The 26,674-nt window shown below is 40.1% G+C and overlaps 1 protein-coding gene across 4 annotated transcripts in view; it reads right to left on the bottom strand.

Annotated features, from left to right (window-relative positions):
• ARHGAP29 (Rho GTPase activating protein 29) overlaps positions 1-2,429 on the bottom strand; it is a 65,860-nt gene extending 63,431 nt beyond the window's left edge. Inside the window, exons 1-2 of one of the 4 annotated variants that reach the window (XM_030325737.1) lie at positions 2,368-2,422; positions 144-214 (exon numbers count right to left, since the gene is read on the bottom strand). Coding sequence is in view for 1 of the 4 variants with exons in the window: in XM_030325739.1 (XP_030181599.1) it covers positions 2,368-2,380 (13 nt within the window). In the remaining 3 variants the exon portion in view is untranslated. Of the gene's footprint in view, positions 1-143; positions 215-2,367 lie in introns of all 4 variants that reach the window. The other 3 variants (XM_030325735.1, XM_030325739.1, XM_030325738.1) reach the window with 3 other exon arrangements.
• Between the last annotated feature and the right edge of the window lie 24,245 nt (positions 2,430-26,674).

The raw sequence follows: 26,674 nt of genomic DNA on the forward strand, positions 1-26,674 counted from the left end.
TTCACCTATTTCACCATCTTCCCTTATGTCAAGTTAGTAACCCAAAGTTGTAAAAAGTGTTTCAATACTCAAGACTAAGAAAATCTATAAGCAAACAAAATGGGGGGGGGGGGACAAAGGAACTAAAAAGAGTTATACTTTACCTCTATTCAGCATTATAGTGAGTAATGTACTAACTCTCTTATATATACTTTACTATTTTTCATACTTCAAACTGAAAAAAAAAGGAAAGATGAACAAAGTTTATCCAAGTTTTTATAAAATTGAACTATGACAGTGAAAACATTTGGAGAATATACACTTTCCGAGATCATACTACTTTCCTTTGTCCCAAAATGAATACCCTCTAGTTGGTGGTAACATAAAACGTAGTTACTAACATAACATACTGCAAGAGGCAATTTAATTAAATGAGGTAATAATATAAAAAACACTTAATGCTGTGCCTGATTCATCATGAACACTCAAAAACTGTTAGCCATTATGACTAGCTGTGCTTTACTGTGGGAGATTGTGGGGTTTTTTTTTTAACATACTTAAGTAATGAACAAAATGTGGGCTTTACCACAACATATCTGTAGATTGTGAGCAAGAAATATAGCACTGGAAACACTTCCAGACACTTAACTGACTTCGTGGAAACCTACTAAATGGCTTCCAAGTGAAGTTTGAACTATGCAAACAGACTGTTGAGCAAAATATTTGTTAAACTCTAATTCTCATGCATCTCTTCCAACTTCAAACCATCAACATTTACAACATGTTTTAATCACTTAGCAAAGAACTTTGTAGCAAACAAAATATTACTATGCAAAACTACTTTCTCTGTATGTTGTAAATTCTAAGTAATATATGCATTAGAAATGTGAACATTAACTTCCCAGTACCCTGGAATGTGACTTTCCCAAGACTTGAGTAGCCTCTATTAATCAAATGTCCTATGCCCCATGTACATCCTCCCAAGAACACATCATTACAGAAGTGTTTTCATTTTAGGCACTGGGCTGTTTAACAGAAGTATAAAACTGCCCCCAAATATGTACTTAATAGCTCCCATTTTACTATTCCTACGTCAGGAAAAATTGCCAGATATTTCAGAAATCTGCCATTTCAGCACAATTTCTGATTTGGTAAGAATCTACTTAAAAACGCTTTTAAAAATCAGAAAAATTCATTCTGGAGGTTTTCGATTATACTTTTGTACAGTACTCCCCACAAAAACAGCATACGGCCATGTCAAAAGGTTTCATCAATAATATGCAAATAACTAATTTCTAAAGAAAGGCATGCAATGCACATACATTTCATTCCTGTGCAGTTAGAACCTAGCACGTTTAAAAAAGAGGAAGCTGCCCAACCTCCCACGCCTCCAGAATGTCTAGCATTCCTGGCAGGCATGGCTCTCTCTTGACCAGCCAAAACTACTCAATGCCAAAGAGCCCGCTCCCCATCCCCATATTTAAATACAGAGTGGGGAAATGGAGCAACCGAAAAGGGCAGTGGACATGGATAGAGACGGACAAGAGATGCCATCACAGAGACAGCTGGAGAAAGGGGAAGGGGTGCTCAGCTCCTGACCTTAGCAGCTAACAGTTCTGCCCTCCCAAATGAGGTGAGGCCAATTCCTTCTTGAGAAGGAGAGTAGGAAAAGATTAACATGGAGACACAAGGCTCATCAGTCGCTAGGGCTCCTGAGCTCACCCACCAAGAATAAACAACAGTCAAGCCCGAAACAACGGAATTGGGAAAAAAATTGACACTGAGGCCTTAGAACGACAGAGCCCTCCTCAGCCCAAAAGACCGAGACGAGAACAATGCACCACGGAAATCCTGAAATGTCTGAGGAATGGAACCCAGCTAAGTGAGGACTGCTGTCAGGACAGGTGGAAGCGAGACGGGTCAGAGCCAAGACCAGGCTCTTAGCGGTCAAAAGCATATACTTTAAACCTACACTCTGACAATTACTAGCCTGTGTGCTGCGGCAGGTTAACCTCATTTTCTCCGCGTAAAAAATGAGTTAAAACAATCATGGAGCTGTCGCAGAGCTTAAAGAAGTTAAAATGTGGAGCATTCTTAACAGTACGTGCACGGTGGGACGTGCTATGTGCCTGCTTTAATTTTAATCGTCATCTGCTCTGGGCTACCGCTCCCGCCGCGCTCCGCTCGCCCCGTCGGACCCCTCCGGGAGGACAGGAGCACGGAGGACACGCGCCCAGCCTCCCGCGCAGCCCTCGGCCGCCTCAGCTCGGGGGCCGCCGCGTGGGCCGCTCACACCCTGGACCGCAACTGGCCGGCAGCACCGCCGACGACCCCAGCCCGGAGCCCTGGCCGCCGCGGCCGGAGCGAGCGCCGCCGCCCCACACTCACCGCGGCGCTCCATCCCGCGTCCTGGACGCGGACGCCCGCCCAACACTCACGGCCGCCGCCGCCTCCGCCGAGGGCTGGAGCTCGCCGCCCCCATCCCCCACGGCCCGCGGACGCCCGCCAAGCCGCCGCCGCCGCCGCCGCCGCCGCCGCCCGCCGCCGCCGCCGCGCCGCCTCCGCCGCCGCCGCCTCCTCCGCCGCCTCCCCCGCCTCCCGGCCCCACCGCTCTCGTCCCCCCGCCCCCAGGCCTCTCTCCTCGCTCCTCCCCCCTCCTCGCCCTCCCCCTGAGCCCATCCCTTTGCCCGCGCCGCACCTGTCGGCTTTTCTCCTCTCCAGCCGCAGTTTGGCACTGCTTCGCCTCTCCGCGGCGCGCTGTCTCTTTCATCTGCGCCCCAGCCGGCAGGCTGTCCCCAACATGCAGGTCGTGTTAGCCACCCTGTGCGGTTTGTGGCACAACAGGCGAACCTCAGGCACAAGTCACCTGAAGAGTAGATCTGGTTAAAGGAGCTTATCAGATGATCAATCTACATTTCTTTTAAGGTACGTCTTCCTCCCTCTCCAAACCATTTAAGAAAACAAAAACAGGACTCCACACAGGTAAAGTGTAATGCAGGCCTGATCCAAATCCCCTCTATAGAGGAAAAATATTTTCCACTTAGACTTATATTACTTTCTTAAACTACAATCTCAAAGTTCACTCGGAATGAGAAAAAATGTCTGAGGAAGATAAAATAATTACAGAAAGCATTAGGGGCCCAAAGCAGGTAAGCTTCCATATCCTACTACACACTGAAACAAGCAATGTCCTTTGTCTCAGTGCTGGGACATTTAGAAGGAACTGATGGAGAAACACAGGGCATGTGGGGCAGGCGACTGTGGGTAGTGCTGGAGACAGAAAAATTATCACCATGGGAGAAAGGAGAAAAGGACACAAGGAGGGTGTGAGGAGGAAAAGTAGAAAGAAAATGGGGGTACAGACATAGGGAGATGAAACCAAGGAAGGCAGAAAAAGGTGGTGACAGAGAAAATAAGAATGATAAATAAAAGAGAGAAGGAAGAGAGACTACCTACTTAGAAAAAGAAGTGAGCATGACAGAGCCAACACATGGAGTAGTGAGACTCATTGACAAAGAGATGCATCTTTGAACTTCTACAGGAAAAAACAATGTTGGGGAAATAAATGTGGCCCCTCAGATGCTACCTGGAAAAGATAAATATGAAAATGCTCAGTTCCATGGTTATTTCAGCTGTACACTGGATTTTCAGACTCAACCTATACAAATTTACCCCTTAAGATCCCAAACACAGCAGTACTAAACACGCCAGGGATACTGAGTTTCGTCAAAACCAAACTGTCCTTATAAAAACACTTAAAAGAAAACTGCACCATGGACTCTCACCACAGAAACTGATGATGCCGTGAAAAAAACAACTAGTAGGAGGAGAGGTCAAGGAGTCCCCAGGCCAAAAGGGGACTGGAGCAGTGCAATGCTGATTAAATCATAAGACTTGGGGGAAGAAATCTGAGGTACTCCAGCAACCTCAACATCCCCTTACATCTATTTTAAACTGTATTAATTACTGAGTGCTATCTTATCCACCATTACCCTTAATAAGGAGGAATGTGTTCCTTACTAAAGTGGAATTTGCAATGTCACTGCCAATGTCATGAATAAGGTCCTGTTGGGGAGAAAAGATGTGTGGGGGAGGTGGTGGTATGACAGAAACAGTAAGGAGCACAGAGAAGGGAGGAAGAGGAAAACGTGAAGAGAGACAAAGATGTGAGGAGGTGAAAAACAACTGTGAAGAGGAGAGAAAGGCAGAGGGGAAAAGAAGACAGAGAAAGATGCAGAGACAAGTGGAAGGAAAGGAAGAATTTAAATGGAGACAGAATAAAGAAGAGAAGAGAGAGAAAAGAGGTGATAGAGAGAGAAAGAGATTGACAAACTACCCCCTGATAGAGAAAGGGAAGAGGGATACCTCTCATAGTTCTAGGGAAGAGAAGCCAAGCAGGCCTCTATGTTGTTACATGAAAAAGATAAATATAAGAACCCAGGGTGAAGAGTTGAGTCTTCAATGAATATTAGACAGTTGGGGTGCCTGGGTGGCTCAGTAGGTTAAACCGTCTGACTTCGTCTCAGGTCATGATCTCACTGTTTGTGAGTTCGAGTCCCACCTCGGCTCTGTGCTGACGCTCAGAGCCTGGAGCCTGTTTCAGATCTGTGTCTCCCTCTCTCTCTCTCTGCCCCTCCCCTACTCTCTCTCTCTCTCTCTCTCTCTCAAAAATAACTAAACATTTTAAAAAAGAATATTAGACAGTTAAATTATAAGTAAGGTTATCTAAGGGAAATTTTAAGAAGTCTCTCAATCCTAATCCTCCTTTTACAATTTTTAAAAATACATTATCTGTCATCTTCTTCACCCTATTCTTTAGTAAGGATGATAACATTTGGAAACATTTGTAAAAATGTTAGTTCACCTTAAAAGGGTTATTTTATTAATTCCCCCAACTTGCATTTTAAGTAATTTTATATCACACAATAATCTTTCTGTAAGTTCAAAATTCTTGATTTAATAATTAAATTCTAAAGTGCTAAAAAAGAAAGAAAGAAAAAGTAAAGCCATCTGTATATCTATTGTAGAAGTCCAACATCTTAAAATGTATAACAAGTTGCAGAAAAAACATGGAAGATACATAACTGGGAATAAACTACTTGTGTTTTTACCAGTTTACATTATTATTGTCTCTAGTATTTTTTTCCCTCTGAAAGAGAAACTCGCATCCTCTATAATGCTGCTCTTGAGTCAGCCATTCTATAAAGCCCCAACTTGCATATTATTAAAATCTTTTTCATGTGCCCTCTGCAGTGTTAACATAGTCAGCATTGTTATTTTTGCTAGGTATGTGTCTTCATATTCCTGAAGTTATTTCTGTGGTTTAGGTAGCCAACTTTTCATACCAGAACATGGGTCTAAAAACATTTTACAATGTCTGGAGACACTTTTGGTTGTCACAACTGGGGAGGAGGTTGTACTGACATCTAGTGGGTAGAAGACAAGGATGCTGCTAAACAGCCTACTTGCACAGAAGAGCACCCCCCAATTCTTATACCCCCCCCCACTCCTAACAGAATTGTCAGGTACAAATAGTATCAAGTTTGAGAAATAATGTCAAGGTTGAAAAACTTTGCACAGGCCTAATTACTACTTTATAAGCAATATAGAAAACAGAGGAACATGTTAAATTATATCACAGGATGCACCCAGCAAAATCTAGACTGTGGGTCATTTTATAAAGCAAATAACACAATTTCTTAAAAAGTAAATTGCAAGGAAAAAGATGGAAAGAAAATCTCTACATTAAAAAAGACTTAAAATTTTATATATATCAAGTACAGGAATAAATGAGACAAGACTTATCCTTTCACTTATATCCTTTTCAGAACTGGACTATAGACAGCATAGAACTGTGATCCTTGAGATATGGGGTCCCAAACAAATGACGTAGGCCTTCAACTGCTGCAACTTTCTGCCTGGAGACACATTCTAGACCATGGCACAGGAAATGGAAAGACAAGCAGAGCAAACTGGGGCAGCTGGAATCTTTAGGACAGTGTACCAAAGAGGAAGGAGGTAGGCAAAGGAAGAGCTCCAGAAATCTGCACAGGCAATTCTTGCTGAAGTCTCTTGCTGAGTACAAAGTTGCACATGTATGGGTGAAACCCCACAAGGATAGACAAAAAGTTTCCAGGGAGCTGTAACTGAACAATTCCCAGGGTTTCCACTGGGTTGGAAGACCTCTGAGTATCACCAGCCAGTGCTGAGAGACCTGATGAACACTGAATGGCACGTGTTAGTAGTGTATCTAACCCAGACCTAACAAAAATGGTATTCTAGATTAACCCCCAAAAAAGCTTCAAAACAAGCCTCATTTGGTAAATTAAAAAAATTAATATTTAAAACAAAAGTAATAACAATGTGTCGTGGCATTCACAACATACAGAAGTAAAACGTACAACAATAACACAAAGTAAGAAAGGAGGGAAATGAAACTATACAATAAGGTTCTTACATTATATGTAAAGTAGCATAATATCATTTAAAGGTATATAATAATAATAATTAGAAAAACCGTAACAGGAAAAAAATGTTTATTAAAATCTTCAGAGATATATTTAGGAAGCCAATAGAAGACATAAATGGAATTTTAAGGAATTAATCCAAAAGAAGGCAGAACAAGAATAAATGAGAGAGAAAAAAAAAACAGATGAGACAAATTAAAAACAAATAGCAAGATGACAGACCTAAACCCAATCATATCAATAATTACACTAGATATAAATACTCTAAACACCCCACAAAAAGGCAGAAATTATCAAATTGAAAAGTAAAAACTCAACTACATACTGTCTATAAGAAACAGACTTGAAATATAAAGACTGAGATAGATTGAAAGCAAAACAAAAGAAATAGATATACCATTAAAATACAAATCATAAGAAAGCAGAAGTAACTCAATTACATCAGACAAGGAGGTTTTCCAGGGATAGAGTATCATAATGATAAATGAGTCAATTTATCATAAAGACAATCCTACAAATATATGCATCTAAAAAACCCTCCAGAATATATGAGACAAAAACTGGCAGAAATGTAAGGAAAAATAGACAAATCCCAATGATAGTTAAGATTTAAATCCCCTCATTAATCGATAAACAACAGAAAATCTGTAAGGATATAGAAAATTTGAACAATACTATCTACCAACTTGACCTGATAGATATTTATATAAAACTCCACCCAACAACAGCAGAGTACACGTTCTAATCAAATGTACATGAAATATTCACGAAGATAGACCATATATGGGCCATTCAACAAGTTCCAATACATTTAAGAGAAAATGAAAACATATAGTGTAGGGGCACCCAGATGGCTCAGTCGGTTAAGCATCCAACTCCTGGTTTTGGCTCAGGTCATGATCTCACAGTTTGTAAGTTTGCACTGTCAGTACAGGGCCTGCCTGAGATTGATTCTCTGTCTCCCTCTCTCTTTGCCCTTCCCCTGCTTTCTCTCTCTTTCAAAAATAAATAAGTAAACTTAAAAAGAAAAAGAAAACATAGTGTATGTTCTCTGACCCAAACAAATTAAATTTGGAGTAACAGTAAAATAATTGGAAAACCCCCAATACTTGGAAATTATAAAATACATCTTTAAATAATAGTATTCTGAACTGAATGAAAATGAAACATAGCATTTCAAAATGTGTAAGTTACACAGTGAAAGCAGCAGTTAGATAAATATACAGTTCTAGATGCTTTTAAAAAGAAAGTTCTAAAAATCAATGATCCACTTAAAATCAATGTTCTACTTTAAGAAGCTAGAAAATGAAGAGCAAATTAAACACTAAGAGAAGGGAAATAATGCAAAGAGTGGAAATCAATGATATAGAAAACAGACAAAAAAGTCAGCATTGTTATTTTTTAATTTTTAGATGGAGACAGAATAAAGCATTGTAACAATGTACTGAAAACTACTTCTTTGAAAAGATCTATTAAACAGATAAATGTCTAGCTAGACTAGTTTAAAAAATAAAGGGAGAAAATGCAATTATTAATATCATGAATTAAGAAGAAACATCAGTATAGACCCTACAAATGTTTAAAGAGTAACAGGAATGTTACAAACAAGTTGCCAGTTCAAACAACTCAGATGAAATGGGAAAATTCCTAGAAAAGACACAAATGACCAAACCTAACACAAGAAATAGAAATGTGAATAGTGTTATATATATTAAGAAATTGAATTCATAATTTGAAATGTCTCGCAAAGAAAACTGCAGACCCAGATGGCCTCATGATGAAGTCTGTTGAACCAGATAAATAATCCTACAAAACCTCAGAAAATAGAGAAGGCAGGAGCACTTCTTAACTCATTTTATGAGATCAACATTACCCTGATAACAAAATCAAAGACATTACAAGAACACTTAGGCCAAATTTCTGAACACAGGATTAGCAAGTCAAATCCAATAATATATGAAAAGGATAATACATTATGATCAAGAATGGTTTGTCCCAGGAATGCAAGTTAATATTCAATAGAGAAAAACCATCTGACAAAATTCCACATCTATTCATGATTAAAGCAGTCAGCAAAGAATAGAAAATGATTTTTTCAACCTGATAAAAGGCATCTACAAAAATCTATAGCTAACATCATAGTTAATGATAAGGGGATCATGTTTTCCGCTTAAGATAAGAATTAATATTGTTACTGAAGGTGTTAGCCAGTACAATAGAACAAGACAAAACAAAACACATTGAGGGGCACCTGGGTGGCTCGTTCATGATCTCCTGGTTTGTGAGTTCAAGTCCCCCTTCGGGCTCTCTACTGTCACGCACCAGAGCCCACTTTGGATCCTCTGCCCCCCTCTCTCTCTCTCTCTCTGCCCCTCCCCTGCTTGTGCTATCTCTCTTTCTCTCTGAAAAATAAACATTAAAAAAAGGGGGGAAAAACAGAAAACACACTGAGATTGAAAAGGAAAAAGTAAAACACTTTATTCTAAGTTGACATGCTTGTGTACCTAGAAAATCCTAAGGAACCTATAAAAAAAAAACAACCACTACACCTAATAAATGAATATTATAAGGTCACAGAATATAAAGTCAATATACTTTAATCAATTTTACTTCTATATACTAGAAACAAACAATTGGACAATAAATTTTAGAAACTCATACCATTTACAATAGCATCAAAAAACAAGATTTTTAAGGAATAAATTTAACGAAATGCATGCAGGATCCTAAATTTAAAACTACCAAACAGTAATGCAAGACATTAAAGAAACAAGTTAAATTAAAATAAATTTACTTAACAAGAAATTAAATGAACAAGTATACCATGTTCATGGATTGGAAGGCTCTCTACTCAAAACAATTTTGAAAAAGAACAAGTTGGAAGACTTATACTGCCTGATTTCAAGACTTAACTATGGACCTACAGTAGTCAAGACAGCACGACACAATAAGACATAGACCAATAGAACAGAGTCCAGAAATAGAACCATATATATATAGTCAAATGATTTTCAAGAGGTGTCAAAGGAATTCACTGGAGGAAAAGATGGTCTTTTCAATAAATGGTGCTGAAATAACTTGATCTTCACAAGAAAAACAAATGATCCTGGACCCTTACTTTACAGCACACCTGAAATTAAACTCAACATGTATCATAGACCTAAACGTATAACCTAAATCTATCAGCCTTTTAAATTCAGGATTCAGAGAGGGCAGGCAGCTGCCTGTTTTTATAAATAAAAGTTTTGGGGGAAGACAGCCATTCCTAATTGTTTACATATTGTCAAAATGGTTTTGAACTAAAACAACAGTTGAATAGTTGAGGTGCTATAGTCTATAAGCCTAAAATATTTATAATCTAGTCTTTTCAGAAAAACAATTGAGGATCCCTCTTTTAAAGAAAACATGAGAGAAAACCTAGGGAACAATTTCTCAAACAGACACAAAAGCAAGAACCACAAAAGAAACACTGGTAATTGGACTTCATGAAAATTTAAAACTTCTGGTCTTTGAAAAGCAACTTATGAAATGAAAGACAGCCAAAAACTGGGAAAAAATATCTGACAAAAGAATTATATCCAAATCATATCAAGAACTGTTACAACTCAATAAGAAACAACCCAATAATTAATGAGTGAAATATTTGAACAGAAACTGCAAAAAGTGGCACACAAATGGGCAATAAGCACATGAATAGTGTTCAACATCATTAGTATCAGGGAAAATGCAAATTTAAAAAACCGCAATGAGATACCACTAAATATCTACTAGAATTCTTCATTTTAGTTAGGTTGAAATACCAAATTTGGGGTAGGATGTGGAACAACTAAAACTCTCACACATTGCTGCTATATCAGGTACCACTTTGGAAAACAGGGTGGCAGTTTCTTATGCAGTTACACATACGTTTACCATACAACTCAGCAGAAATGAAACATACATTCATCCAACAACCTGTACACAGTACATAGCAACTTTTTTCATGATAGTCAAAAACTGGAGAAAAATCAAATGTCCATCAACAGATGAATGAATAAACAAATTGTGTTACAGCCTTACGAGGGAATACTACTTAACCATAGTTATCCATGATACAACAAAAACCATGGATGAAGCTCAAAAGCATACTAAATGAAAGAAGTCAGGCACAAAAGAATATATACTATAATATTCCATTTGCATGAAGTCTAGGAAAGATGAACCTAATCATCTGATGCCTGGGGACAGAGGTTGTGGTGTGGTGGGGGATGGAGGGGAGTTCCAATGAGCATGAGGGCACTCATCACTTTTTGGAGTGATTGAAATATTCTAATATCTCGATTATGGAGTGAACACATAATGTACGCATTTGTCAAAACTCAAAGTGGTATAAAAACCTAACAGCATGCTAGTGCTTAATGGAAATATTAGGTAATAATTATAAAATTATAGAATGTTACATTTGAATAGTCCCTCAAACTCAACTTACCCCCTTCCTTAGCACTTTTCAATATGTTTTCCATCTTCCTTAAAAGGGAAGACTATGGTATTCGAAAACTTTCTCAATGCAAGTATGAAACATTTTCTAAGAAAAATTCTTATCTAGGGAGGCAGTATAATCAAATGGCTCTTTTGCTTAATCGGAGTAATAATAAGAAAGGGCAAACTCTCCATAAAATCCTAGTTCCTGACTTTCGTTTTAAACCTTCCTTGTCTCTTTACACATGAATGTGTCCTTATGTATTGGGGGCACTTCAGTGGCTGAGTCAGGTGAGCATCCGGCTCTTGATTTCAGCTCAGGTCATGATCCCAGGGTTGTGGGATTGAGCCCCATGTCAGGCTCTGTGCTGAGCATGGGTCTTGCTGAGATTCTCTCTCTCTCTCTCTCTCTCTCTCTCTCTCTGTCATTCCCTCTCTCTCTCTCCCCCTCTGCCCCTCTCCCTGCTCATGCTGTCTCTAAAATAATAAATAAATAATAAATAGCAGAATCAGTGGCATCCTGGTAAGCATAGAGATAACCAACATTCTCTTCAGAAGGGGCCTTTCTGCCTGTGCTTATTAAAATCATTCTCTTAATTTCAATCTCACACAAACATTGTTTCTGGGGCGCCTGGGTGCGCAGTCGGTTAAGCGTCCGACTTCAGCCAGGTCACGATCTCGCGGTCCGTGAGTTCGAGCCCCGCGTCGGGCTCTGGGCTGATGGCTCGGAGCCTGGAGCCTGTTCCGATTCTGTGTCTCCCTCTCTCTCTGCCCCTCCCCCGTTCATGCTCTGTCTGTCTCTGTCCCAAAAATAAATAAACGTTGAAAAAAAAAAAATTAAAAAAAAAAAAAAATAAATAAAAAAAAAAAAAAACATTGTTTCTTCCAAGAAGCCACTGAAAACAAATCATTCTTCTATTTTCCTATAGGACATTCAATATACTTTCTTGGGTAACCCAATATATTATGCGTTGGGCCCTGTTTATTTGAAATTACCTACTTCTACCCAGTAGACTGAAAGGATCCACAGGACTCTGTCTAACATAGAGTGGGATGAAACTAAAGTTTCTGGGTGAATACTGAATGAATCATCAATGGCACAGGATTACAAATCCTTCCAGGGGGGCCTTCTGGGTGTGAGCTTTGTTCAACATAGTGCTCACTCCTGAGACCAACAGCAGTGGTTGTAGAAGCTCACATTCCTAGGTCAAGGGCTTCTGCAGCTGGGAAGGCCAAGGCTCGATAATTAGGAGGATGTTCTATTTTAGGCAGGTGGGCAGAGTGGGAATTGACCAGCCACCACAGATTTGCTGAACAGTGCTTTCTTCGTCTCAGCCAAAGTTCTATTTCCTACCAATTTGGGGACTAAAACATTTTCTACCCAGGCCTACCTTACTTTCCTTCAAGTTCACTCTCAAACCCTTCTCAGAATCCGGAGACCAAGCTATTTGTACTATAAAGCTAGCAGAAGTTAAGCTCATGCTCCTCACTTGCACCCTTCCTACAATCAGGAAGCATTTCTAATTACGCATTTCTGGCAAACTGCCTAAAAAGAAACCTCTGAAGAAAGGAATCTAAATCTCCAGGACTCTCATAATTTGTTCTGACTTCTTTACTGGTGAATTCTTTTTTTTGAAGAAGCTATCCCTTACCCAAACTGAATAAAGGGGCAAAGCTAATTCCCAAAGATGAGAAAAGGAAAACAAAGAATGAGGAACAAAAAGCTCCTTGGCAATTTTGGCTCTATCACAGTCTTGAAACTTTCACAAAACACTTCTTCACACTCCCAAAAGGTAAAAAAATAAAAAATAATAAAAAAAAAACCAAATCACACACACTCTGGGAAGATCCAACATTAGAAGACAGAGGAACGTCAAAAAATTCAAAAAATCCCAATGTATGGAGGGGTGGTAGTGAAAACAGTGATCAAAACAAAAAACAAAAACAAATAAAAAACACCTCACCCTGTCTGGAAAGAAGAGCGGTGGTGAAAAGGCGAGATAGACCCTGGACATGTCAGCGGGTTTTCAAAGACAAGGAAGGTCCCTGGCTACTCTTCAGGTCAAAGGAAGGCCGCCCCCAAGCACCAAGTTTTGATCACAGGGTCCTGGGACATCCAGGGAAACAAACTCACAGGGATACGTTCTCCTATTAGGTAGCTGCAAGCCCCCGCCTGTCAATTCCATTTTGCAAAGCACAGGACTTGTCCTAGAGCCAAGGCTTGGGAAAAGGTGGATGGAGGTGATGGTGAAGGGACCAGTTACTCAGGGAAAAGAGAGGATTGGGTAGAGGGAGAGTGGAGGGGAGTGGTGTGAAGACAGTGACAGATACGCACAAGTAGGGGCACTCAGAAAGGAAGACGTGTTTTTCTACATTCCGTTCTTCTCTGCCTCTCCAATAATAAACAGCCTGGGCCTAGGTTAGGTGAAGTGTGATAAGAAACGGCGATATAGAATACGAGATGTCTGTATTTTATCTCATCGTTTCCATTTGTCAGACTGAAATTTCAGCAAATGCCATCAAACTGCCAAAAGATCCCAAGTGTCGAAGACGAACGTGAAGTCCCAGTGAAGTCCCAACGGAGAGTAAGGGTGAAGGAACTCCTGAATTGCGCACGGAAGCGATGAGGGCGTGTGGCCAGAAAAGGGGAGAGGGGCTGCAGGACGCTCAGGGGCACCAGAAATGGGATGGAAGCCCGGCGAGCCTCTCCCACGCGGCCGTGCGGCGTCGCCTAATTCAAGACACCCATCCGGGTCCGGAGTGCCCGCGCAACGACTGCTCGCGCCCTTCCCGGTTCCTCCGCTCCCGCCGCGCCCTGCTCGCCCCGTCGGACCCCTCCGGGAGGACAGGAGCACGGAGGACACGCGCCCGGCCTCTCGCGCAGCCCTCGGCCGCCTCAGCTCGGGGCCGCCGCGTGGGCCGCTCACACCCTGGACCGCAACTGGCCGGCAGCACCGCCGACGACCCCAGCCCGGAGCCCTGGCCGCCGCGGCCGGAGCGAGCGCCGCCGCCCCACACTCACCGCGGCGCTCCATCCCGCGTCCTGGACGCGGACGCCCGCCCAACACTCACGGCCGCCGCCGCCTCCGCCGAGGGCTTGGAGCTCGCCGCCCCCATCCCCCACGGCCCGCGGACGCCCGGCCAAGCCGCCCGCCGCCGCCGCCGCCGCCGCCCCAGCAGCTACGGCCACCACCGCGCCGCTCGGGCCGCCCCGCCCCCAGGCCTCGCGCCTCGCGCCTCCCGCCCGGCCGCGGCCCGCCCCCTGAGGCCCAGCCCATTGGCCCGCGCGCCCGGGGAGGCGGGGCTCCGGCGCCCCAGCCGCAGGTTGGGGCGCTGCCGGCTCAGGCGCGCGGGGCGCGGGCTGTCAGCTGCGCCCCAGCCGGCAGGCTGTCCCCAACATGGCAGGTCGTGTTAGCCACCCTGTGCGGCTTGTGGCACAACAGGCGAACCTTAGGCACAAGTCACCTTTTGCATCCTCCCGCAGGTAGCTGGTCCTCTGTTCTTGTTTAAGTGGACATTCCTTTGGTGGGCACTGAATTTCTCCCAGTCGGGAATCTGGTCTTAACTTGCTTTGTCCGCCTTCTTCCCACACCCTCCTTCTCTCCTTCTGAACAAAAATACATTTTGTGCTCAATTTTAAAACTGCCCCCACGCTCTTCTATCTTCGACTGATTGTCATTGTCAGAAAACAAACTACTCAAAACATGAAAATTTATATATAGTACCTCTCTATATATAGAAGTATATAGTACTTCTATATATATAGAAGTTGCTCAATAAATACTAGTTGAGTGCATATCCCCCTGATTATGTTCCTTGCTTCTTACCATTAGATGCGCCCTGAGTGATGGGACTCATCAATGCTGTAAGGGAAACGAACAACCAAAATTAAAGCCTTTATCATGATGTTGGATCACACATCATATATGAAAAAAAGTACAGAGTTTCTATTTAATAGAGTATAAATGAGTAACACTTAACATCTTACAGGGAATATCCTTCCTATCATCTATGCTGAGACATAACAGGCACCTGATGAATACTAGCTAAGTAAGTGGGCAAAATTATAGGAAGGGACTTTGAAAAAAAAATCCCTCAATCTCATACTCCCTTAAATCTTTCTCAAAATATATTAAATACCTGCCATAGTCTCCACTTTTCCTCATTCGTCTGGAGAAATGGGATATTTGAAAGCATTCTCAGAGAAAGATGGTAATTCATTTCATCAATAAGTACAATTTTTAACTAAGAAAGAATGAGCATCAAAAATCTGTGCCCTGGGACAGACAGCTATGCGTTTGGTAAATAAAGAAGGAATAAAGGGCAAGCCCTCCACCAAATCCTATAGCAGTGTCCCAGTACATGGCCTTGTAAGCTGAGTTGTTTTTTACCTATAAATGTTTCTTGGTTAAAGAAGTGGTACAGAATCACAGCTTTGGAGCATGAGGAATCACAGACAAACAAAAAGTCAGAGACATATTGGATGCTGAATTAATAATGAAGCTTTTTCACAGATGTAGTATTTCTATTTCATAATTATAATATTTGTTAATAACACATAACCACTCTGTCCATTAAAATGTTCTTCGTTCTTTCCATGATAAAGAGAATACCACTTCTGTTCGCAAGCTTTCCTGTTCTCCTTGAAAAATCAATCATCCAATTTGACATTACATGATACATAGAATCCTATTTTTGTGCCACTTATGATTCTCATGAACTATGTAATTGTTTATTTGTAGTTATTAGCGTATGAAGGCCTACAGTACTATGTTACTTGGCCTATGTCGAATGACCAGTTAGCCCAGGAATGAAAATCCTTCCAGGATGCTTTTTCCTTTTTTTTTTTCCCCATAAGCTCTGCTCAACCTGTTGGAACTAGTGAAACCGAGTGCAATGGCCACTAAACACAAAGGCTATTCCAGGTACCCTTTGCCCTGAGTTGAAGGGCCTGATAATGAAGGTGGATGTTCCATGTGGCCAGTGGAGATGAGAGTCCAGCTCCCACAGAAGAGTACAATAAATAGGTGCTATATACTTCTTGGTCATGCTTCAGTGACGGTCTGTTTAGGAGAGTGCAACATGGTCTACCAGACCTCTCCCATGTTTATTTATTCCACAAATACTTAGTACGTCCGATATGCCAGGCATTGTTCTAAGCACAGGGATTATATTAATGAACTTTAAATCCACTTCCAGACTCCCCTCAGCTATGATTCAATTCCTGGAAGAAGAAAAGAAATCATGGAAGCTGGCAGCGGTGGCCCAAAGGCAGGTATATTCCCCTTCTTTGCTATTGTCCTTGACCCTCGCTGCAGGAGCATTTAGAAAGAACCACAGAGAGCCTGACAAGACATAATGAGTACAAAGGCTCCAGATTCCAAAGTGTACAAAACTCACCAAGCAGGTTATTAATCTTGATTCCATGATGGTTGTAATTGAGAAACAAGGAATCAATTCAGACCACATGCTGGAAATGAATGTGAAAGAGATTGCAAACATCCAAGAATTCTGTGTTGTCACAAGGAGAGGAAACTAAGATTGACTGAAAAAAGAAAGAAAGAAAGAAAGAAAGAAAGAAAGAAAGAAAGAAAGAAAGAAAGAAAAACTCAAGTGAGTATACAGATATATCATATTCATTTTATGTCTAAATTAACATATTAAATTTCAAACCCCAGTTCTTTTTCATGTTAAGTTCTCTGTAAGACATTTGATGACATGAACCTCTGTGCTTGAGTCACCACATACCATGACCCTAGCTAATGTCCTAAGAACATGTATAAAGAAACTCCCAATAATTCATGTTGGCACAAAATAATACTATTGGTCTCAAAAATTGAATTATTGACATTATTGTAAATAAAGAGATGATGATAATGATGATGATAGTAATAAAACTAGCCCTCCATGATCTACTCTGTGGTAGACACTGTCTTAACTATTCTTTATATTTGGTAAGTCCTTTCCTTCTCACAACAACCTTATGAGGTACTATTATCATCCTCACCTTACAAATGAAAAACTGAGGCACAGAACCAAAGAAGTGCAATGAAGAGTTTCTGCTGGACTTAATGAAAGTAGATGTTAAGATGAAGATAAGCTTTTTTTTTTTTTAATATCATTTGTTGTCAAGTTAGCTAACATACAGTGTGCTCTTGGCTTTGGGAGTAGATTCCCATGATTAAGATGAAGATAAGTTTGATCATTCTTTCCTTGGAAGAGATAATGGACAATCATTCCTCTCATTCTTCCTCTACCACTCTGGCCTTCTTGCTGTTTCCCAGATACCCCAAGGTCCCTCTTGCACAGAGCTTTTGCCTTTGCTGTTCCCTCTATGTGGACTGTATCTCCATGACTTCCTCTCTGTTCCCTCCCAGTCTCTACTGTTGTTCCATATCATTGACATATTCCCTGGCCACTCCATAGAAAACAACATGTCTCCTTTTTGATACTCCCCATCTTTCTTAACCTGTTTTAAATATTGCCACGGCTGTGGACACCTGGGTGGCTCAGTTGGTTAAGCGTCAATTAAGCATCCAACTCTTGGTTTCAGCTCAGGTCATGATTACAGTATGTGAGTTCAAGCCTTGTGTTGGGCTCTGCACTGGCAGTGCAGAGCCTGCTTGGGATTCTCTCTCTCTCTCTCTCTGCTCCTCTCCTGCTCATGCTCTCTCTCTCTCTCAAGATAAATAAACTTAAAAAAAAAGTTGCAATGACACTTACCCCTCTACAGATTTAGTATAGTTATTAGTTTATTTGTACAAATTTTAATTTCCCCTCACTGGTGTGGGAAGGCAAACTCCCTGATGAAGGGATTCTGCTTGTTTTATTCACTATTGCATCCTCAGCCCCTGGAAAAGTACTCGAAATTAATAAACAAATGAAAAAGTTTAAAGAAAATAACATGTGCCTAAATACTAGATTTCTCTTTTGAAAAGATTAGTCTGTTAACACTTTGAAAATGTTAATCTGAAAGGAGAACCATAATGCTTTGTTCCACAAAAACTTTACATTAGCTGCTTAAAACCAACATATTAACACATGACAAGTTTAATTACTTCACCCAATCTGTATCTGAAAGAACCATAAATAACTCTAAAATCTAAAATCATTTCCTTCCTTCTTTAAAGTGGAGGGGCAAACATTTTCTACTATTGTTTTTCTTACATTTGTTCTGCCAAATGCTGACTAGTTAAGAAAGCAAATATGGCTACCCCTCACCTGTACATTCTATTCCATGGTTGACACTACATTTTGGAGTGCATCTTGTTATTTGATCCTCACAAAAACCTTATGAGAGAGGAAGATGAGATCTGTTTTTCCCAAGAGCATATCATAAATTTTCAGAGTCAGAGGGATATTAGAGTTCAAGTACTCCATTTCTCCTTTACTTTATAAGGAAAACCCAGCTCAGCATTCCCAGGGATCACACGGTTAGTCATTGGCCTGATTAGACTGGAACCGAGACCAGAGCTCTTTCTATACTAACTGATAGACTACCTTTTTAGACAATCTGTCAGTCTATGAAATGATATTGGAGCACCTACGCAACTCATTCTTTGCTTCATGTGTAAATATTTAAGCTATACTAACATGTTTAAATAGGAAATTTGTTCTACATATTTACTCCTATTATTTTGGAGGTCTGACCTATTAAGTAACTAAAATTAATGGTCTTCAAAAAAATGGATGGCTTAGCATGGACCCAAGGAGGAGTTTGGTTTGCTCTTGAAGTAGAAAGTTGTCCTGAGACATTCTGGAACACATGCACAGATTACTGCCTTTCTCCTAGGGAGAAGACTGGCTGGCTTTAGGAAGGAGTAAAGCCCAATGGAAACATTGCTAATCTCTTTCTTTATCTACCCACTGAACAAATATTGCTGAACCCTGAGAAACAATGCTTCCACTAGGGACTTTAATGAGTGTTTATCTTTCTAACTGCATATTTATATAGGGGTGGCTGCCTGTGGCATGCTTGCCAGAGGATTGGGAAGTGGCTACTTGTAAAAGTTGAAAAATATTTAGTTTTACAAACCTGTTTCAGCAAAGTCTCCTTTTAAGTTTATTCAAGAGGAGGTTGCATTCCATAGCATCAGAAGAACTATTATTATCTAGTCATTTAGATGCCTGGATTTAAATGATTTTATACTCTGAAACGATCTCAATAGCTAGGGCTTAAATTAGAAGGAAGAAAATATAGGGAAAAACAGTACTATGAGTTAATAATCCTATTTACTCCTATTGGTCTCTGGAAATGTCTGTAAATACTTCTGTTTCAAAGACCTTAGAAAATATTCATTGATTATCATTGATGGACTGATATCGTGTGCCAGTGACAGATTTGACATTCTTATTATGCTTGATGACAAATTCAGTTTAGGATGCTCATCAGTGTAATTAAATTTTGTCTGGGAGCTACATGGCCCTAAAGTATATGAGGTCACAAATATAACCATATATGCTACTAGCCAGAAAGCTGATGAAATACCTGTTATGTAACATCACTGAAACCATCAGCTTAGAATATTCAGGGTGGAGAACAAATGGAGTGGCAAACAAGGCATCAAGACAGTAAGTTGCCTTGCTTAGGAGTTAGCCTGAGTTGCACTGCAGGGTGAAACATGCTTTAGATCTCTCCTGTGAATAGATAAAGACAAATACTCTTAGTTGGAATGAACAAGATCAAGCCAACTTCTAATGACTTCCTTCTGGGTAATGACTAAGGATCAAGAGGGAAAAAAAAAAGAGTTCCATTCTGGAAAAATGACTAAAAGATAAAACAAACTTACCAAGAAACCAGAATCTAAGGAAATGAGTAGACCGGTAGAGAAGAGGTCTTGATATAGACATTGGAGTTACTTAGCTGCTAAAATAAGTAGAAGCATAGGATGTGGGTCAAGGAACAGTGGCTTCTAAAAGGACTCTATGAAGATGTCTCACAAACAACTGATACTTTACACAAGTTTTTCTTGAACACCGAGTCAGTGAAATGGAGCTGCCAATTCCAACAGCAATGTTGTATTCATGAATTAGTGTTTGAACTGCTATGAAACTGAAGGGGCTAGATGGTTTTTGTAGTGGGGACAAGGAAGGACCATGGGGAGGAGGAAAAGATAAAGGAGATAGAAAGCACAGGGAAAATTTCTTGAGAACAAAGTAGATCACTGATTTATCTTACAAAGTGTTATGCGCTGAATTTTGTTCCCTTAAAATTCATATGTTGAAGTCCTAACCCCTCATATGTCAGAATGTGACTATATTTGGAGATAGGGTCTCCAAAGAGGTACTAAAATGAGGCCATTAGTGTGGGTCCTAATCCAAGATGACAGGTGTTCTTATAAGAAGAGAAGATTAGAACACAGACACACACAGGGAGACCATGTGAAGAAACAGAGAGAAGATAGCCATCTACAAGCTGAAAGAAACCTCAGAAGAAACCAGTCACACCAAACTCTTGATCTTAGACTTTTAGCTTCTAGAATTGTGAAAAACTAAATTTCTGTTAAGCCACCCAATCTTTGGGACTTTGTTATGGCATCTGTAGCAAACTAACAAACAAGATAACATCATTTAAGTTCTAGGAATCCAATAACAATACCATTAATGGGTTCTAGTTTGACCTAAGACCATTCCCTTCTCCTGCCCCTTGAAATATTAAGTCCAAGTCTGGCTGAATGTTGCCATTAAGGCATGTCTTCTTCATAATATTCACAAGTCGCAATGAGTCACTATCACTCCCACTCTAGGGTGTAGGCCAGGATGCAGCATCATCTCCATTGTAATATTGTCATTAAAATCAGAAGGCAGGATGTTTACAAGTCTGGTATTCTGTGAGTATTTTCAGTGGGAGGGGACTGGTTTCTGCTCATTGTAGAAGGGATGCTCTGGTCTCTTTATTTGTATCTAACAGAGAAAGATTTAGATTGGCAATTTCAAGGATACCATAGCTGCCACTGCAATTAGTATTGGTAGCTAGTTAATAACAGTAATTCCATTGCAGTTCTTGGTTCATAATAAGAGCTTAATAAATATTAATTTACTTTTTGGTTATTGTTTCACAGCATTTCATAGTGTACAAAGCTGTATCACATATGTTATCTCAATTTATCTTCAAAACAAGTCTGTGAAATATGAATTATTGTTATCACTCTTATTCAGATTTCTGATAAGAAAGTCGTATCTCAATGAGGGTAAGCTATTTACCCAAAGTTGCACAATCAGTTAATAGCAGAGATTGAACTCAAAGCAAGTTCACCTGTGTCCTCAAGCAGGCCTCTTTACAACTCACCCACCATCTCTAAATAGTCTTGTTGCACACTGTAAGTTTCAAATAATCTACTTTAATCAAAGAATGACATTTCCTCTATATTTCTGTATTACATACATTTATGTATGTCAAATATTCTGGATAATAAAGAGCTTTGACATTAATTATATATATTGTGCCTATTTTACAAATACTACATGAATAAACATTTTGCACATACAAATTAGCAGAAGAAGAGAATGTCCACAAACCCCCTCGGTAAATTACTTCTCCCACTACTGGCCTTGGTTCAGAATTCCTAAAGAGTGAATACTCAAAAAAAAAAATAATACTTAGGAGATACTTTCTCTTATGTACAGAATTCAAACTACTAATACCAAGGGATAGATTACTACCAGGTACTAATCTTTAGATATACTATGGTGTATTTATTTTATAATATATATAATTTATTTTATTTTGGCTGTATATATGTGTGTGGGGAGGAGAGGTGACAACATTGTTTTGTAAGGATATGTCTTTTGATTCTTTATGCTAGACTTACAAGTAAACTTTTGGAACACAATCCATTCATGGATGGGGACTCCTTGAAAGTTCAGAATTGTCAAAGAACTAGTTTATGTTACTCTTAAACCAATTATTTTATGAGTCAGGGGCTCTTCAAGAATCTTACAATGTCTCTAGATTATTGTGACATATGTGACATAACCCAGTGATGTATGCCCTAAAGATGCAGAGAAGGTCTAATTAATAAGACACTGGATAATGACAAAGCATTAATGAAATTACATAGGTGTTACTATCATGTTGGAAATTCTGTAAGAATCCCTGATAGCACCTGAATGAAGTCCAGCAAATGCACTGACTGACAACTCACCTCACACTCTTTCCTTCTTAGAGAAGGAAGATGACAGAAGCCCATGTCAGAGATGTTTGACTGTGGCAACAAAGGGCCAATTATTAGGCATAATATACAAACATGTTAAAATAGAGGTTGAAAATTCAAAACGCTAGAGGTAGAGTAGGGGCTGAGAGCGCCAAGAAATAGGCATTTTTTCCTACTTAGCTCCAGACCACTGGGATCATGGGTAGGGTGACCAAACACATATCCCTACTTGCCTCAGTCAGTTTCACTTCATGCCTGTTGTTCGGGCATAATTATTAATAGAACCTCCTCTGGCTCTCAAAAATGTGCCGGTTTGTAAAATCTAGCACATGGCACTCTAGTCATAGGAAAATTTAGGCATAATATTGCCTGGTCTTCTGATTTTTCAACTCAGAAATTTGGGCTTTTAATAAAGAACACCTTTGGATCTTTAATATGGGCAACAAATTCCAAATTTGTAAAAACTTTGTCCAGGCGAAGGGGAAAACTCATGCGGGGCAGAAACTGCCGTGAAAGCTGCCAGTTTGTGAGCTCTAGGTTAAAACATCTGGATGATATGAGAGTGCTCTCTGGTTTGTCTCAGGAGAATTTGTCTCTCATTTGACTGGTGAGAAAAGTTCTTTGGGTCATTCCTATATGGGAAGGCCTTCTTTCTCTAGGAAGTTCCAGTGGAAATCAGTGCAGGCTTTACGAGAATAAAGGCCTTATATGAGCAGCTTGGGCCAGTTGTTTGCCTTAGTAATGATTATAGCTAGCACTTCACATGTACTAAATTCATCACATAGATGATCTCATTTACCCTTCACAATAGTTCTGTGGGGAAGATACTACTATTTCCATTGTTCTAAAGAGGAAACTGAGACTTAAAAAGACTAATTAGTTTGAACAAGGTCACCCCGCTAGTAGGTGGTGAAATCGGGATCTGAACTCATGTCAAACTTGACTCCAGGGATGCCTGGGTGGCTCAGTCGGTTAAGCATCTGGCTTTGTCCCAAGTCATGGTCTCATGGGTCATGAGTTCAAGCCCTGCATCAAGCTCTCTGGTGTCAGCACAGAGCCTGCTTCGGATCCTCTATCCGCCCCCCACCCCCATCCCTTCCCTGCTCACAGGCTAACCTGCTCTCTCTCAAAAATAATAAATTGAAACAAAATTTAAAAACACACAAAACTTGACTCCAAAGCCCACACCTTTATCCTCTGTGTCTTCTGCTTCCCAACATAGTGAGATCAACTTTCCACCACCTTCACCTTGGGACATTTTTTTCATTTGAGTGAATCCTTTTTGACCTCTTGTCACTATGGAAAATTACAATCTTGACTATGGGTCTATAAGAAGATATTTTCTTGCTTTTATTTAGGGCTTTAGACCAGAGGACCAGTGGTCAGCCCAAATCCTGGAATGGGGGACACCTTGAAAGTTTAGAGCCAAAGTCCCAGTTAGTTATAAGCAGTGTTCACTTGCCAGGTGTCCCTTCTGCTCAGATCGCTTGAGAATCTATGATGATGCTACACAGTTGGTCAAAAATTTAAGGTTTCATAATCTTAGACATCTCTGTATCCTGTATCCATTTTAGAAATATAAGTAAGAATTAGACCTCATCCAATGGAGACTAAGAAAAGCATAGCATTTCCTTTACATTACCAAAGATTGGAGAATGTTTAACATGTTATACTGGGCTGCAATATGTTCCCCTAAAACTCATGTCTGCCTGGAACTTCAGAATGTGGCTTTATTTGGGAAAAAAAAATATCTTTGCTTATGTAATTTATTAAAATGAGGTCACACCAGATTAGGGTGAACCCTAATCTGATGACTGGAATCCTTATAAGAAGAGAAAGAGACACAGAGACCTACATAGAGGCAAAATGGCTATGCAAAGATGAGTAGAAATTAAAGCAATGCAGCCTTAATTTTAAAACCAAGGAACACCAAGAGCTGCTGGTAACTATCAGAAGCTAGGAATAGGCAAGATTCTCCTCTAAAGCCTTCAGAGGGAGCATGGTCCTGCCAATACCTTGATTTGGGACTTCAAGCTTCCAGGACTGTAGGAAAATACATTTCTCTTGGTTTTAACATCCAAATATGTGGTAATGTATTACAGCAGCCACAGGAAACTAATACATATGTTAAAGAAAAAATGTTTGCAATTTCTATCAAAATAACACCAGCATTCTTCACTGAGTTAGAACAAACAATCCTAAAATTTGTATGGAACAAGAAAAGACCCTGAATAGCCTAAGCAAGCTTGCAAAAGAAAACCAAAGCTGGAAGCATCACAATCCCAGACTTCAAGATGTATTACAAAGATGTAATCATCAAGACAGCATGGTATTGGCACAAAAGAAAAGACACTCAGATCAATGGAACAGAATAGAGAAGCCAGAAATGGACCCACAAACATATGGCCAGCTAATCTTTGACAAAGCAGGAAAGCATATCGAATGGAATAAAGATAGTCTCTTCAGCAAATGGTACTGGGAAAACTGGACAACACGCAGAAAAATGAACCTGGACCACTTTCTTATACCATACACAAAAATAAACTCAAAATGGATGAAACACCTAAATGTAAGACAAGAAGCAATCAAAATCCTAGAGGAGAAAGTAGGCAAAAACCTCTTTGACCTCAGCCACAGCAACTTCTTATGCAACATGTCTCCAGAGACAAGGGAAACCAAAGCAAAAATGAACTATTGGGACCTCCTCAAAATAAAAAGCTTCTGCACAGTGACGGAAACACTCAGCAAAACTAAAAGGCAACTGACAGAATGGGAGAAGATATTTGCAAATGATGTACCAATAAAGGGTTAGTATCCAAAATCTATAAAGAACTTATCAAATTCAACACCCAAAAACCAAATAATCCAGTGAAGAAATGGGCAAAAGACATGAATAGACACTTCTCGAAAGAAGACATCCAGATGGCTGACAGACACATAAAAAAAAATGCTCAACATCACTCATTATCAGGGAAATACAAAACAAAACCACAATAAGATGCCACTTTACACCTGTCAGAATGGCTGGTATTAACAACTCAAGCAACAACAGATGTTGGCAAAGATGCAGAGAAAGAGGAACCCTCTTGCACTGCTGGAGGGAATGCAAACTGGTGCAGCCACTCTGTAAAACAGTGTGGAGGTTCCTCAAAAAATTAAAAATAGAACCACCCTATGACCCAGCAATTTCACTACTAGGTATTTATCCAAGGGATACATGTATGCTGTTTCGAAGGGGCACATGTACCCCAATGTTTATAGCAGCACTATCGACAATAGCCTAAGTATGGAAAGAGCCCAAATGTCCATTGACAGATGAATGGATAAAGCAGATGTGGCATATACATGTATACACACACACACACACACACACACACACACACACACACTGGAGTATTACTTGGCAATCAAAAAGAATGAAATCTTGCCATTTACAACTACGTGGATGGAACTGGAGGGTATTATGGTAAGCAAAATTAGTCAGAGAAAGACAAATATCATATGACTGCACTCATATGAGGAATTTAAGATATAAAACAGATGAACATAAGGGAAAGGAAGCAAAAAGAAAATAAAAACAGAGAGGGAGACAAAATTTAAGAGACTCTTAAATATAGAGAAACAAACAGAGTGTTGCTGGAGGGGTTGTGGGAGGGGGAGTGGGCTAAATGGATAAGGGGCATTAAGGAATCTACTCCTGAAACCATTGTTGCACTATATGCTAACTAACTTGCATGTAAATTTAAAAATTCGTTAATTAATTAAAAAGAAAAATAACAAAAAGAAAGAGAAAAAGAAAAGAAAAAAAATTTAATACTGTAATGCCCATTCAGAATAGAATGGAGGAATCTGTGTTGACTGTTTAAATTCAGAGTTTCCAAGTTAAACGTTCAGGAAGTATTTCCTAACACACTGTTAGCTAAAGACTATATTCCTCAGAGAGGCAAAATTCCCTCCCTAGATAATGTGAAACCATCTGTGGAATTTCAGCAGAGGACCTTAGGCGTCCAGTGCGTTAGGTGGATATGGCTGACTGTGAGCTAATCTTGACCAAGACTTGTGATAGGAAGTCCATCTAATTAATATACTATCATTTGGAGTATTATCCCAAGTCTGAAATCCAATATGGCTAGGATGAACCATAGACATTTGAATATGTGTGGTAGTCTTTTCCCATTCTCTGCCATGTGTGCCCTGTCTGACTGGCATGTGATTCAGTTTCTTTTGTGGGACTATAATTCCCACAACCTCACCAGCTTTCATTTCTCTAAGGGCAGATCCTTCTGGCTAGGGTCTGTCCCAAATTGGATGGACTCTGTGCAACAGGGAGGAATCCCTTATACTCTCAATTACTAGAATGCCTCCACTCTGAGGAAAGCTAGCCACAGCTTCCATATCCTGGACTCAGCTACCAGGACGCAAATTCTACCACATTTGCATGTCTCATCCAAGAGCAGCCCATATGTAGTATTCTATGAAGTAATCAGACAAGAGAACTCTACCCAATGAGGAAAAAGGTAAGCAACAGCACTAATCAGACCTTCTATGTTGGAGAGTTTAAGTCTCTGGAGAATCCCTACTGTTGGTAGCAGGGACAGAAGTTGGAAAGATAAAAAC

This window comes from Lynx canadensis, chromosome C1 (assembly GCF_007474595.2).
Source record: "Lynx canadensis isolate LIC74 chromosome C1, mLynCan4.pri.v2, whole genome shotgun sequence".
Classification (NCBI taxonomy): Eukaryota; Metazoa; Chordata; class Mammalia; order Carnivora; family Felidae; genus Lynx; species Lynx canadensis.